Consider the following 17,203-nt stretch of genomic DNA (forward strand, 5'->3'; position numbering starts at 1 on the left):
ATTTGGGAACAAACTGAATGATGCAAGCAGGGCTGTGGAGTCGGAGTCGGAGTCGGAGTCGAAGAGTCGGAGTCGGATAGATTTTGGTTTAAAGGAGTCGGAGTCGGAGTTGCTCAAAAACATACCGACTCCGACTCCAGGCTTCTTATTTTCTTTCCTTTTCACTAATTCTCCTTGCATTTTTTAAAAACTGACTACAAATTGGTTCCATTACATGTATAAAAAGATACTAATGAGAAAATAACAGCAGTTATGACAATCAGCTAGCTTGAGTGCTTACCGAACTTTCTGTAGCCGTCCCTAGTTTGCTTGCTTTTGAACTTAACTAATATCAACTGTCAGCAAACGATTTTGTTGCCTAACATTTTCAATTAATCACTTTCAAATAAAAATAGAAATATAGTGTTTTGTTCTATCTCAGTTATAAAATAGTAAAAGAAACGTTACAGATTAGTAAGTCGACGCCCGTAGCTAAGGTTGAAACGTTTAAGGGTGATCGGCAAATTCAAAAAAGTTATGGCGCGAAAGCACGAATCCAAAAGATCCGATGAAATAATCTCGTTTTTTTTTCTTTATTAAGACTTTTTCTATAAGCTTGGTTCTCACTAAAAAGTATGGAACAAAATAAGTGTAAATGATTTCTTGATTACAACACTCAATAATTGCAGTTAATATTAAAATCTTCATATTAAGGTTAATTTTAAAGCAGCCAATAAAATTTAAATTAAAAATTTAGCTAAGAAGAAATATAGGTATAGTAAAAGCTATTTGTATAAATTTGTATACCCCCGCATTTTGTGTAAAATTAGCTCCTGACGTATATGTGCCCTATTTTCGCTGAAATTTTATTGATGAAATATAATTCAAAATATATTCACGAAAATTTTCAGAATTAAAATATTTATATTTTTTTATAAACTCTGAAATTGACTTTTGGTGTCATCTACCAGATGGGTGTCACCCGGGGCAACCACCCCCTCTCAAGAACTTGGATTTAGAAAAAAAGCTTTTTCTCTCTCAAGTTACAGCTTTCAAAAATTGAAAGCACACGATTTGATCAATATCAATTTGTCAAACAATAAACGGGGGAAAATTACAGATAATCCTTTTCAAATTTTTTAAAAGGGATTTTTAAGTCATCTCACTTTTTAACTCGTAACTATTGGAAAATTTGATTTTTAAATTGAATTTCTAACGTTGTATGCGTCTTAGGTTTACAATAAAAAACAAAATGCGAAATTTTCATAAAACGGAATTAATATTTAAATCTCTGTTTAGAGGTTCCCCCCTTCCCCTGAAGGGAGAGAGGGAGTTGAAAAAATACAATTAAAAAAATAAAATAAATCCGGAGTCGGAGTTGGAGTCGGGCGTTTCAAAATCCAGGAGTCGGAGTCGGGGTCGGAGTCGGCCATTTTCCTTCCGACTCCGCAGCCCTGGATGCAAGTCCGATAAAGAAAACAATTGTTAGCAGACAAAGATAACTTCCTCTTTTTAAATAAGTATGTTAGTGTAAAATTTATTCTCAGTGAATTTTTTTTACTGTACTTTGTACTAATAACTCTTTTTATTCCTAACTATGATCGTTAGTCTATCTAACATACACAATTTCTGTTAAAAAAAAAAAACATTCTTGAAAAAGCTGGAAAGGGAACTTCCGATATCTCGATCTTTGGATAACTCAAAAGCTTTGAGCCGGTCTCTTGCAACTTTGAGGTATTGACAGTTGACTATATTTTGATTTTAATAATAAAATATCTAATATACATTTACATTGGTAACATTTTATATACATTTTCATACAGAAATCAACTGTAGCTTAGATCATTCAATGTTTCTGTAACTTATGATCTGGACATTCAAATTCTTTTATAACTAAATCCAATGCAAAACAAAAAGTGGAGGAAAAAACAATTCTTACCTCTGTACCTAACTGACTTTGCTTTCCCTTTGTATAAACAAGATTCATCTTTTTGACTAGAAGATAATTTGGCACAAGGACCAAAAATATCATAAGCATGTGTTATCAATAATTCTATGACTCGAGTTTGATGAACTGTATCAACCAAGGAGCTCAAGGAAGCACTGCCTTCACTACAAGATAAATTTATATTAGACTTGTTTTTTAAAAGCACCTACTATAAAAATGGTTTCATCAAAAAAGATAAAAAGACACTTTACTGTCTTTACAAAAGCTCTTTCACTTATTTCGTTTGAAAGATAATACAGTAGAGTATTAGTCATCCCAAACTCTTTCAACCAAAGTCAGTTTCATTGTTATTAGGTTTTCAATGCTCTAAAGTTGCCGTTATTTTCTTTGGTAAAAAAGCTAAGATACTTTTCTAACAATCCTTGAATATAGATAAAAATTTTGAACAGAATATTTTCAATCAATTTTACTTGTTCTTCCTCTTCTTTTCATGAGTTTCCTGACATGCATGTGATGTTGGAGAAGACTAATAACAATCTGATAGAGCAGCAAAAATCATCCTTTTCATATTTTAAGTTACAAATATAATTACTGTATATACTGTATACTACTGTTAAAGTGCTGCATTTTATTATTACCTCATACAGTACATACCGTGCTGTTTCATTTTATGTCTCTTTCTCCCATTGATCATTGTTTTGTGCATCATAACAATATTTTATGTTAAAAAATAGTTTTTTTAAAATAAAATACAGTAAAAATTCACTTTTTTATGTGAGAAATGGTATTATAGAATTAAGAAATGGTTTAAAACAGTTTGAGAGATGTTTACAAATGCCTTAAGTAATTGGGTATAGTTACTAAAAAGTCATATACATACCTGTTTTCACAACGCGAAATTTCAACTTACGCAAGGGGTTTTGAAATGCATCCCTCATGTAAGTCGAGACATGATTGTACATTATAACTCAAAAGCAATTTATTTATTCAATCAGTTCAAACATGCAGTAACAAAAATATTGTGGGGGAAGGGTAAATTAGGCTTAACATTAAAAAAAAAATTTCTAACTACAACAAGAGAGAGAAAATATTTATTACCTTGTTCGTAACAGAGTAGGACCAAACACAATACCCAAATTACTTGGAGGCATATTGTTGTGGTCGGAGTGTTCCGAAACCCTGAAAATGATGAATATTCATGCAGTCTTATTAATATTTTCAGATCCCATACATTACTAAATAGTAAACAAACATCCTTAATTGCAACACAATATAGCACAAGATTAAACAAAATATTTCATTAGAATTACTTTTTTAAAGTACATTCAAAACGTGATGCTAGAGTAAGAAATTAATAATTTCCAATAAGAATAAAATAAATACTTATTTACAAAAAAAAAAAAAAAAACCTGAAAACACAATTTGTATTAATATTAAATTCAAACTCTTTCAATATGAAGTAAATCTTACATTAGAGTTGAAATAACATTGTATAGTAACATGACAATGTACTTTATAATGTATATATTTCCATGCATATGTTACAGTGAAGGTGATAACTGGTGAATGTATATAATTACCAGTGATTATTCATAATCGCCAATTAACTGTAAATGTGATAAATAATTCAATATTTATCAAATTTACTGGTTTAGTTTTATAATTTTAATATTTATAGAGTAAGTAATTAATTTGAATCATTCTGTGAAGTAATGAAGATTTAATTTCAAAAACGGAATGATTTTAACACTGAAAAGTTTGTTAACAATTCAAAAAACGTTAGAATAGCTTTAAAAACTTTCAAAATATTTCAATTAAAAAAATAATAAAAGTGATGCAGCATTGCTTCACTTTCATTAGATGTCATAAATAATGTAATCAGTAGTGTCACTTGGGGGATGGGGGGCTCCACCCCAGGTGACAACCTTCTGGTGGTACATTTATATTCCTTAATTTTCTTTCAGAAAAACATCTTGCATTGCATATACTACAGTGAAATCCTGTTACAATGAACTTCAAGGGATAAACGAGAATTTCGTTGTAATGGAATTCAAGCAATATAACAGCAATTACATTGGGACAAAAAATTCATTTCGTTAAAACGGAAATTTCGTTGTATTAGTATTCGTTGTAACGAGATTTCACTGTACATTTTCTACAAAATGCCGCAGTTCTGAATTCAATCAGAAAATTTTACTCTATATAAAGATAGATTTATTCCTTATTTTGGAAATGTGTTTTAAGGTGACAAGAATCCTTGTTTTCAATAGATAGAAATTTTGATCTTTGATACTAAACAAATATCATAAAGAGAAAAAGCAAAAGCTTCTCAGGAGGCGATTGTGACCAGAGTTGAAAATTGCCAAGGTATAATAACTAATTTTCCTTCCCTTTCCATTCTTAAAGAAAAATCATAAAAATGCCTTGCTAAAAGCTCATCTACATTTCACCTGTAAAACCATTGATTTAAAAAGAAAGAGCCAAGCTAAAGAACTACATTAATTACTGAATTCATTCCAAATAGAAATAGTGAAAGTAGGCACATAAAAGATTGAATACCCCAAAGCTTTTGTGAAAATTCTAGAAATCTAGATTATCTTCTTGCACAATTACCCCTGTTTTTCCTTTTAACACTTTGTGCAGTTTGTGTGTAACTGCTGATTAATATTAAAGGCCCAAATATTTTTCTGAAAAGAAAAAAAAAATCCTTTCCCCCCAAAAAATATGTGTATGCAAAATTATTTGAACATTTTTGCTTCATCAACATCATTTCTGTCATTTATAATATGCATTTGTTAATGGATTGAAGAAAAAACTACATGTTTTGAAATAAATTGATAAATACCAATTGAAATAGGTTTTAAAGTACTACCTGTGTAAGTGATGCATCAGACAAGCTAGAGTGGAGTGATGAACAGATGGAAGGCGCTGTACAAGCTTGCGTAAATCATCAACTGCTCCATGGGAAGCAATGTTTGCATCTTTCTGAGCAGGATAGTTCTAAAACAAATTCAGTGAAAAAACTATTAGAGTTTTAAACCTGAATCAATATGATACAAATAGTTTTGTATTGTGCTTTAAGAGAACTTAAAATAGGTCGGAATATTTTGGAACATGAAATGCTAACTATCAAATATTCAAGGGCAAAAAAAAAAAAGGGAAAATAAATGAATACTTGATAATTAACATGTACTCTTGTAATCATAAAAAGTTACAGAACCATTCTTTTTAATAGTAATAAACATAGAGCAACTGAATTGTTATAAAGTTCTTAAACTTCTAAATGGTACAAATTTAAAATAAAGCAAGAAGTTTTTTTTTTTTTAAATTTGTTCTATATTTAATTATTTCAGGATGAATATAAATGAAAGTAAGCACTATAAAATTAACTGTCAACTTAACAGGGGTTGCCACTGAATTCTGGGGGGAAAATTTCCTGTGTTTTTCCTGTATGAATCTACAGCATTACAAACAAATGAACACTGATATTAGAAAAATAACATGACTATACTAATAGTTTCATCACAGGGAGAAAAAAATTAATTAAAATAACGAGAAATAAAAAAAATCATTTCACTGAAATAAGAGCAAAGTGATTGAGTTTGTTTAATTGGGGAAAAAACACTCTTTACTATTAATTATTTGGACCTTAAAAGGTAAAAGTTGCAAATGTTAAGCAGAACAATAAATATTGATCACCAATTTCATGCTCTCCAAATTCCATTAGCATAAAATTCAAGATTTGTAAAATAAAACAATAAATAAAATGTCCATCATTAAGGCAAAATTAATATTTATTTAAAATAAAAATCTTTATTTAGTAGTCTAAAAATTTGGGAACTGATTTTTTGCAACTTACTTCAATTTTAAAAATTAAAAAAAAATTCTCTGCACTTTCTAGGTTTTTCTGGACATTTTCATAATTCCCTTGATTTTCTTCGTTTTTTTTTTTTTTTTTGTTGATTTTTCACTTCCATGCATTTTTTCAACTTTATCAGGTTTCCCTGAGACGTGGTAACCCTGCTTAACCCTAATTTTTATTTGAAAATAGGGTATGAAGCTTCATATTTTGTTCATAGGATTAAATTCCCTTATTGTTTGATAAACAGGCCTTAAAATTTTTAATTTTAGCACTGGTATCAAATAAAGTTTAAAATTTAAATTTTATACTACGCTCAACAAATTTATCTGATAATTCAATACAAAGGTATTAAACACACACACAGGTAAAAATCTACCATTTACATCGAATTCTGGGGAAAAAAATAATAAATAAAAACAATTTCAGGTGCTTTTATTCATTAGCAAGAAAATCTAAAGATGTATTTAATTGAGTGCATAATTATTACTTTCTAATAAACAAGCATTAGGCATGAACTGAAATGGCAGGCAAATACTGAATAGCTATCTAGACACTGACACCTACAACAGCTACCCAATACAGCATCCAGACACTGCCATCTCTGGATGCTGTAATCTTTAAGGAAATGCGCACTTTAAGGACTTTATTTAGTTTTATGTTCCGATTTTTGAATATGAAATGACTTAATAAACAAATAGCAATATATATGTAACTCAAAATAAATTACTGAAAGTATTTACCTTGGCCACTTTGATGAAATCTGGATACAGGCGATATGTTAGGAGAGGTTCAGGGAGCTATGATACAACAAACATTTTTAATGTTAAAATACAGATATAAATATACCAGAAGCATACTTTTGCTATTTATGAAGGTTGTAAGAACTTTTCAAAGATATTTATTGTGTTTTCCTCAGTTTGAATAATATCTATTTTTTAAAAAAAGGATATAAATACAATTTCTACAAAGGAAAATCACTTTTTTTTCTATGTAGTACTTGAAAAATTAAAACAGTTCAAATCCTAGTATCATTGTTTACCTATTTTAACCTTAAAAGAAAATAATAATTCACTTATAAAAAAACTTTCACAATTGTTAATGTTGTTTAAGTTTTGCATATTAATGTAAAAACAAACAGCAAATAAATATTTTGATATCTGTAATTACACGCAATAGCTTGGCATATTATACTCACATGAAGATTAAGAGGGACATGTAATACATGGCACTTACATGTATTGGATGAGTGCAAAAGTTTGTGCGGAGTTGCAATAGATGGCGTTAGAACGGGCGTAATGTGTTGTTAACATTAATACCACTATCTACGTAAGTCAGATCGTTGGAAAGGTTGACGTGTGCAGCTTTCATTCCAATCAAAATAATTTGTGCAGATACAAACTGCTTCGAGAAAGATTACTTTTAAAATGAGTGTTGATAAAGTGCTATGCTTTACGCTTAAGTGCTTATGCATGTTATGCTTTACGAGTTTCGGAAGGGAATAAACGTTGCAGCAGCCATAAAAAACATTCAAGACATTTATCAAGATCAAGCACCAGCTAAACGAACTGTGGAAAAATGGTTTGCAAAATTTCGTTGCGGAGTTTTTAAGTTGAAAGACGAGTCACGCTCAGGTCGACCTTCGACATTGATGACGACGTTTTTCGTTCTTTAGTTCAGAATACTCCGCGAATTTCAACAGAGGAAGTTGCTACAGCACTTAACGTGACCGATCAACTGCTTTTCGGCGTTTAAAAAAAATCGGATTTGCCGTATCTTTACTCGGGTGGCTCAAAAACGAGCCGTTTTTGGATCGATTAGTGACGGGCGATGAAAAATGGGTCCTGTACAACAACGTTCAGCACAAACGCACATGGAAACAGGCAGGTGAACATGGTGACGCAATGGCAAAGGCCAGTTTGCACCCGATGAAGGTGATGCTCTGTGTTTGGTGGGATTGCAAGGGTATAATTTATTTTGAGTTTCTCCTCGCCGGCCAAACAATTGATTCGAACAAGTACTGTCGTCAATTAACTAATCTGAACCGAGAAATCAAACAGAAACGTCCGAGTTTGTCAAATCGCAAAGGCGTAGTCTTTCATCAAGATAACGCTAGAACACTTGTTTCAAGACAGACGCCACGCAAACTGAACAGCCTGAAATGGGATGTCCTAACTCATCCACCGTATTCTCCTGATATCGCACCATCGGATTGTCACTTATTCCGGTCATTGCAAAATCATTTAAAGGGAAAAAACTTGACTCTTTGAATGCCTTACAAAACGTCGTGTCTTCGTTCTTCGAATCTAAACCACACAGTTTTTATGATCGGGGCATCTGTATGCTGCCAGAACGTTGGAAGAAGATTATAGACAACGATGGAGAATATATAATTGATTGAATAAAGAGTTTTACTTGCCTAATCACTGTATGACTTTGTTTCACAAACTCCGCACAAACTTTTGCACTCACCCGTTAATATTATACAAAGTATATAACAAACTATATGACCAAAAATATTGGGACACTTTCAAAAATTCACATTTTTACGGATTTCTCGAGAAATAAGAGACTAATTGCTCTGCAACTTTGTTCATATAATAGGTATATTCCAGCTGTCATTTTCCAATAAAAATTGAATCTAATATTCATTTACGGGACTAGCAACAAACTAATAAAACAAAAAAAGGTTTTTGATTATCCGTCATTGTAAATAGCTGGGAACCCCAAAGCAGAATACCTGACTGTTCTGCAATATAAAATCATTAGACCAAAATTGTTATTGAAGTACTTCACGCATTGTATACACAAGCAATCAAAATGACCTTTTTTACAAATTGGGAGCCCTACACCAAAATCGTTTCATACAGGAGAGTTTTTTTTTTTTCAGTTTTTAAAACTTTACTATTGATATGCATTTCTGTCTAACCTAAACTGATTGAGATTCACCAAAAATATTTTATATGCTTTTTTAAATGCATAGAAAGAACAAAGATACAAAATTTTATATAAATCCGAACCTAGGTGTCAAACCACGATTTTTTGGTTAATTTTACATGGCATGAAGGAACAATTAAAATAATGTTAATAAATAAATAAATTACTAAAAAAAAGAGTCGAGTTAGGGTAGCATATAATAAAACACTTCAAAACTTACAAAATATTTGAAATATTTTCTGGATGCAGAAGGATTGAAATCTCAAACAAGACATGCAATTTTCGGCAATGGATGTGTTTCAATATTGGCATGTTTCCAAAACATGCGTTTCCGGAGGAAATTGCAGTGGTGAAGATCGATTGGGAATAAGGAAAAGGGGAACCAAAAGCGCTAGAAAGATCAGAATCTTTTCAGATTTAAAATATGAAATTTCTGCAGAAAATGCCTACCTAATATAAATATCTTCCAACTCTAGATAGTATTTTGCACAAATTCTGCAGATTTCTTTAAGTTCAAAGTAAATCTAAAGTTTCTGCAATGGCTTATCAATTTCAACATTTTTTGCAAGCCTTCCGCCAAATTATCGTAATTTCCGAGAATTTTAGATTATCCTCTAATTTAAAGAAATCTGCATAATTTATGCAAAATTCTATCTTGAATTGGAAGATATTTGCAGAAAATCTGCAGTTCCTGCAGATTTTTTGCAGAAAAGCAGCAGTTTTCTTTTCACATTTCAACAGAATTGTTCTGCTACGTTTGATGACTATGTTGTTCTACAACATAGTCATCAAACGTTACTAAACTTTGAGAATATTTGACAGCATACGAGAGAAACATAGTAATAAAATTTTAATTTGAAAGCTTGAAAATTTAATGAAATATGAGCGTTTAAAGCGATAAATTTTTCACTGCATGTGTGAAAGATAGCAATTTATAACTTTCATAATCCAAAGCTCTAAAGGAACTTGCAACTCATAGCTTGCAGCTGGATACCTTTAAAATTTAAAAAGTTAACAGTGATGTAATCAGACAAACTTCAAAAATTCTTGGATAGGAGGCAAACCGTAATTGAATGTTTGCAACTAATCGGTTTTTATCATGAATCACCTTGCAACGATAACAGGAAAGTGTTTCCAATTTGCAATCGATCCTTTACGATTCATCACCTATTCAAAAATTATTGAAATTCAGTTCATTAGATCACTGATAACTTTTTTAACTTTAAAGATATCGAGCTGGAATTTTATTATGAGTTGCAGGATCTACTTGTGGATTTTATTATGAAGGTTATAAATTGCTATCTTTTGAGCATGCACAGTGAAAATTCAATTGTTTTAAACATTCATATATAATCAAATTTTCAATGTTTTAACTTCAAATTCATGATTATGTTTCTCTTGTATGCTGTCAAATATTCTGAAAGTTTAGTAACATTTGACAGAAAACTTTGCGCATTATGAGCTAAAAACCTTCAAATAAAATTTGTATTTTTGAAAGAAATGCTTATATCTCTGTGGGTATAATAGATACGTTCTCAAAAATATAAAAATAAGTTCTGCATAGTTTGTTAACTTATTTCTATTATATTATTTCTTATAATAATATAATGTAATATTATTTCTAAGCCTATTCACAGCTATTTACAATGAAGGAAGAAAAAATCTTTTCATTTTCTCAACTTGTTGCTGGTCCCCTAAATGAACAGTAGATTCAATTTTTATTGGAAAATGATAGCTGGAGTATACCTTTTATGTGGAAAAAATTACAAAAGAATTGGTCTCTTCTTTCTCAAGAAATCTGCAAAAATGCAAATTTTTGAAAGTGTCCCAATACTTTTGGTCATATAGTGTATTTACAGGCACAAGCGAAAAAAAAAAAAGACCATTCCATGAAAAAGTTGCCATTTTGTCTCATATGTGACTGTTCATATATTTAATTAAAGAGTAATAATTTTAAATGGAAATGAACAAAATGTTTTGCTTATGAAACCACATGCACATTTATGATTTCTAAAGCAACAAAAATATATTCATTATCTTCTAAAGTTATTTTTAATGAAGTATTATGAGCTGTCACACACAAAACAAAATGTCAGTTTCTCTACGGAATGGCCCAATATATAATTGGAAGAACAAGCTAAATTAGTTACCTGTCTTAAGTAGAGCTTTAAAACATTTGAAACAACATTTGGATGAACACCATCCAAATCTACTAACTCAGCACCATTTTCGAAGCTCTGGCATAATTTTTCAACTTTAGACTTAACACCAGAAACCCGATAAATACCCTAGAAAAGAGAAAAGAAGGTGCATAAAGAATAAATATGTGAACCTATTTGCTTTTAGAATAAAATTACATGCACTATTTGTCAAGGGTGTTTTTTTCTTTGTTGGTATGCCATAACTTCTTTTACACCCCATAAGTAAGGCATCATTTTAAAGATTTTTTTTTTCCAACAAACACATCACATTTTGGCTGTTTTTGAAAAATTATATTAAAAACACTGTACAAAACAAAAAATATTACTTTTGATGCAGTGTATTGTAAACTATTATCATAGCAGAGGTCACATTAGAAATTTTTTAAAGCAGAAATGTTTCTCACAAAGTATAAAACAAAAGGAAAGTATATATATTTTTTACATGTAAGATTACCAAACAAATTATTTCAATTATAGAAAATGTATCTAAATAATTAACAGGAAGAAGGGAACAAAAATTACTAAACATATTAAATATATATATATATATATATATATATATATATATATATATATATATATATATATATATATATATATATATATATATATATATATATTAAATTAATATTTTGCCCATTTCAGAATTTTGCTTCTTGCAATCAATAAAAGTCTTATCACTTTTTAAAGTTTTAAATAGAGTACATATATGAGTCTTTAAATACCTAGGGACTGAAGTAAATACTCAGAAACCAAGCCTATTATGGCATGAAAAGAGCTTCAAATCTAAACTTATTAAGACAAAAAGAAAAATTTTACTTTATAAAACCATTATTAGACCAAGGGGGTCGTTTCAAAAATTTCAAAAGTATTTTTTTCTGAAAGAGCATGCTTAAAAACATAGGATCTGACCATTTTTTAAACAATTTGTTTAAGTTTAATATTTTTTAAAAATTACTTAAATCAGTGAGCTTTCATTGTTTACATTTCTTGGCGATGACATCACAAATGATGAAATGCCATTTAGTGTTGTTATTCACAGAGCAAAATATTTAATTTGCATCTTTACTCACGTGTATTGGCAATGATATGGTTGATAGCAAGCGTAGATTGCAATTTTAATTCACTGCTTGATTATCATAAGGTGGAAATGTAGTAGAAAGATACGCCAAAAAGCATCATTTGTGACGTCATAAAGACAACGCCTTGTTTGAAAAGTCGGACATTTTAAAAAACTAATTTAAAAAAAAAAAACTGCTGGGAAAATAAAAGTTTTTTTTCTGAGCCCATGTTTTTTTTTTTTGCTCATTCTATCCATTTCAATGACTAAAAGTAGTACTTTTGACTGAAGAAAACCACCCCATTCTGACTTATGGTTCAGAGGCATGGGTAATGAACCAGAAGCACATGTCTCTTTTAACAATTTTCAAAAGTAAACTTCGATGAGGTATGTTTGGAGGAGTGGAAATAAACGGAGATGGCGAAAAAGTATAACTTTGACCTGTACAGATACTTTTCTCCACATCACTCCACCACTTAGCAATGCGGTTTAGGTTACTGTATAAATACTATCGAAATATGGACGTAGTAAAATACATTAAATTACAAAGAATTAGATAGATAGGACATGTTATCTGAAACTTCCCTGAGCCCACCCCACTTAAGAACCTAAATACAAGATCAATTGGCAAACGTCCGAGAGGAAGATCAAAAATTTGATGGCTGGATTGTTTGGAAGGAGACTTCAAAATTATCAAAATCTCAAATTAGAGAAGTCAGGCAAAAATTAGATTCAACTGGAAGAAACTCATGGAAAAGGCCAGGACAAGTGTTTTCAATCCCAAAGGATTAATCCCGTGGGACTGAGAGCAAAATCCCACAAAATTTCCAATCCTGCATAGATTCATAATCCAAATGTTTTCCAACTTTTGTTGCTCATAAAATGAATATTATCACAAGCATCATTCAAAGATTGAAACACCTTCCTCGTATTTCTGCAAGAAGAGTAAGAAAAACTTTGTCTCATATAATGAACGGCGGATTTACCGTTCAAAAACACAATCAAAGTAGCGTATATTTTTCTGAAAATTAATTGTAATTCTCATTCAAGATTTCAGCAATTGAAAAAATGCACAAATGTTATAAAGTGTATTATAGATTGTAAAATTCGCTGTAGTAGTCTGAATGCAATGTTGGAACGTTTCTGTAATCTTAAGGAATGCACTAAAAATCTCTAGCTTACTAAAATGGCACAAAATTTTTCTCAGAAGAAAGCAATGAAAAATGACATTATTTATGATCTCTAACCTGTAAAAAGGGCCTGCTGAAATCTTTGTCACCGTGATATTATAAATGTGGGCAGTACCTTGAAAATTATGTTGGATGAATTAGTCGAGCATGAGCATTCTGCAATATTCGTCATGACTTTAAAAGAGGCGACAGAAACTTGGATGAAACACAGGATGACTCGCATGACAGGGCAGTACGTTAAGCTGCTGTTTTTGAATTTTTCTTTAAAGTGAGAGGTAAACTTAGCCAAGTTATCCAAAAACTTTTACTGGGAGTGCGACTTGGTGAAACAAATCAGCATTCGAACCCCACTGTAATCAATCAAATTACAATCAATAAAGTTCACTGATACAACGTTAATGAAGCAATAATGCTCATTTGCAATGGAAGGATACAGCAATATAGAAATCTAATAGACATTGTTTTCGCCCGAAATTTACAGTTCTTGAGCAAAAGCATGACCCTTATAAGAAAAATCTATTTGAAATGACGATGAAGTTTATGGGGATCTCTTATTAAATGACCATGATTATTTAATCTCAGTAAAACCAACTGTAGTGGAGCCACAGCTGTGTGTTTTCATCAAGAGCTTTTTTTTTTTTTTGAGCAAAAATCCCTTCCTATCCCATATGAGCGATGCTTTGTTAAAATGCATTGGACTTTTTTAGGGCACACTTTTGCGTACTAAAAAATAGTTGCTAACTGTGATTTGACTTTGCAGTACTCTACAATAGGTGTACGGAATTTAATAAAACTCCAAATTCAAAGAACAAAAGGAGTCATTCTTTATAAGTGCAACTTTTGTTTGTCATTAAAATTTAACTTTTTGGAGAATAAAGTCAATCCTGCGAGATTGGCTTCTTACAATGCCGAAATTCTGCGGGATTGGAAGCCCTAGCCAGGACCCACAATGGGTTGTCGAGCCAGTGACTATGATGACATATGAGTAATTCATCATTTTGAAAACTTCCTCTGATACTCAAAAGAAATTTTGCTTAAAACAGGCTGCACTTCAACTTCAATTGCCCGTTCACTAATAAGGTTGGAAATCCATTTGAATAATCATGAAAATTTTGAAAATATTAAATTCCATTGTACTGTTTTAATTTTGCACATAAATAACAAAACAAACTAAAAATAACTTATTTAATAATTAATGTGAATCAACTAGAGAAATTTGAGATATTTTTCCAACTAGATAACAAAAAAGAAGAAAAGGAAATTCAAAAATAAGTAGTTGTTCTGGTGTACTTATTTCCAAAGGAATTACATGAAAGAATGGTATAAATTATACTTGAAACCCTAAACATTTTCAATGATTCTAAAATAATTATAGCAATTACATATTTAAAGTAAAATTATTGGGGCTCAAATATAGCAAATTTGAATGTGGAAATATAACTAGTGCAAGTTAGCAAACTGAACATGCTCTGGTCTTGGGAGAAGCAGTTGCCCTCCCTAGCCTCCTCTGAGGAGGATTAGGTGTCTATAGACCCTAAAGTCCATTTAACACATGAGAAGATGAAGAAATGTACACAGGAAATTCATTTGAAATACTTAAATTATGTAACATACTTTTAAACAAAATCCTTTCTCTTCTACTTCAGCTATACATTTATTTACAATATAAGGTATCTCTTCACCAGATTCATTTGCATGCGTGGTTAAGTCTACTCCAAAAGTTGTCATCTTCCGAGGCAACCTTTTTCGCCCACACTGTATGGCTAATGATTCGAGGCATTTTTTGTGACTAGCAAGACCGCACTGTAATGACAAAAACATATATATAAACATTCAAGTAACCTCAAACAGTATTTTCTTAATGAAGTTCTGTTTGGAGAAATTTTGATATTTGTTTTTTAAAATAGTACTTAAAATAATGTAGAATTTGATACCTAGTATTGGCAGACTAATTTACTGATACGAAAATGAAATATAAACAAACATTGGTATGAATTTAACTGCAAATGCAGCTTGAAAAGTATAGAGCTATAAACATGCTAATTAGGGGGGAAAATGATATGCCGTTCTTGAGAAGTTAAAATGAACCAATAGATAATGAAATTTTTTTTAGCTTATTTTTTTTACAAATCATATAGGTTATTTTCATTGTTCTTAAAAAAATCTTAACATTAAAAAAGAAACTTAAAAGAAAAAAAAAAGTTTGTAGTTAGTCTCACTATTCAATTTAACATAAAATGTTAGTTTATTTTCAAAGAAATGATACTAAAGAGAGACAAAATAATATATCATTTAGAACACATACATTTAAAAAACAGTTAAAGAGGACTTATCATTGCAACAAAAATACATACTTCAAAACATTCAAATCCATGGAAATATACATAAGAATCACATTCTCGACATCTAGAAGGTGTTTTTAACCGTCTAAATGTATGAGTTTCAGCGGCTTTGGACATGCATGGCCTTCTAGTTTGTCCAAATGCATCAACTATGTTAAAAAAAAGGAAACAAAAATAAATAAAATTCATCAATAAAAGCTGGTTGTTTAATGTTTTTATTGGTTTGAAATCAATAGAAAAATCAAACATATGATTCTTAACTTGTAGCTAATTAGTTTTTCAGCAATTACAGATGAATTAAAACATTATTTTAGAACATAACTCATAACTTAAAGCATTAATTCATGATCAAAAGATAAACCACATCTGACTTAAAATATAAAACAAAATGATTGCAGAAGTAGAGCTTACTAAAGCAAATTAATGCATCTTTCTTTTATCTACTTATTTTCTTTTTTCAAGAGGCAGTTTTATAAGAAATTTTGTCAGTTATTCAGTGAACTACAAAATTCCTGCAGTTTTATAACTTATGCTTTACACAGCATAAACTTGTTTCCTTATCCATTACTTTAATCTGACAGCTGCGAAAAGTACATGTATAAATATTGCAATAAAAAAATCACTGTCACACAAGTTACAATATTTACAGGGGGTCTGTCCAGGATTTTTCACAGGGTCCGTTTTTTGAGAAGAACCAAATAATTTTGTGAAAAAACAAATAATTTAGCAAAAAAAAGGTAAAAACGAAATTTTTGAATTTTGGGGAAATGGGCACCCCTTAAGTATCAATTTTTTTTACCATTCTACATTATGTTAAATTATACTAGAAATGTTATAAGTATAGTATTTAAAATAATTGTAACAAAGAAATTCAGGCAGGGGTTCAGCATTTAAAACTTTTTGAACCAAGACACTGTTAAAGAGCACAGATTTTTACAAAAATAAAAAAAATATTATTTTAGTTTATTTCTTAACAAAGCGTACTAAACATTGAAAAATCAGATTCCCATAGCGGATGCAAAGAGATAGCAATCGTCAAAGTGAAGGCATCAAAAGTGTAAAAACAGCTTGTAAAATAAATAATTTTGATAAAATTATTTTAAAATTGTATTTTAGAATCCTATGATAAACATATCATTAATATCTGGACACAGTTGAAGCAAAATAAATAAATAAATAAATAAATAAAAATAAATAAATAAAATAAAATAAACCATGGATTCAGCATTTTAATTTTTGACTCGTAAAAGAAAATGGAATTCCGCTTTGAAACTTCAAATATGCGTTGTTACAAAAATAAAGAGACTTTTCATTTATTTGCATCCTAATAAAGCGAAGTTAGCTTGAAGAAAGAATAAAATATGATTCTCATATCAGATGTAAAAAGATTGCATTTTTCAAAATGTAGGCATCTAAAGAAAAATAACGGCAAATAAGTGAGTTTATTTGAAGTTAATTATCCTTTTCAGCATCGAAAAATCAAACCCACATAACTTTCGACCAAAATAAGAGTTAAACATCGCACCCACCGCTAGGTGCTAAGTGGCGACAAACAATTAAATATCACACCGCCAGATGTGATAAATTTGAAGTTGGTAACCCTATCTGAAGCAATCAGATCCCCCCCCCCTTACTATCGTTTGCAGTTCTAAGTTCATTTCACTGTATATTATTGTTTATTAAATCA

At 30.4% G+C, this 17,203-nt stretch overlaps 1 protein-coding gene across 3 annotated transcripts in view; it reads right to left on the bottom strand.

Moving 5' to 3' along the window:
- Positions 1-17,203, bottom strand: part of LOC129228048 (rho GTPase-activating protein 45-like) — a 190,887-nt gene that overhangs the window by 12,046 nt on the left and 161,638 nt on the right. For all 3 annotated transcript variants that reach the window (XM_054862681.1, XM_054862682.1, XM_054862683.1), the window contains 7 exons: positions 15,529-15,665; positions 14,789-14,977; positions 10,874-11,011; positions 6,530-6,586; positions 4,800-4,927; positions 3,026-3,106; positions 1,919-2,091 (listed from right to left, as the gene is read on the bottom strand). In XM_054862681.1, coding sequence (XP_054718656.1) covers positions 1,919-2,091; positions 3,026-3,106; positions 4,800-4,927; positions 6,530-6,586; positions 10,874-11,011; positions 14,789-14,977; positions 15,529-15,665 — 903 coding nt within the window. The remainder of the gene's footprint in view (positions 1-1,918; positions 2,092-3,025; positions 3,107-4,799; positions 4,928-6,529; positions 6,587-10,873; positions 11,012-14,788; positions 14,978-15,528; positions 15,666-17,203) is intronic.

This window comes from Uloborus diversus, chromosome 8 (assembly GCF_026930045.1).
Source record: "Uloborus diversus isolate 005 chromosome 8, Udiv.v.3.1, whole genome shotgun sequence".
Classification (NCBI taxonomy): Eukaryota; Metazoa; Arthropoda; class Arachnida; order Araneae; family Uloboridae; genus Uloborus; species Uloborus diversus.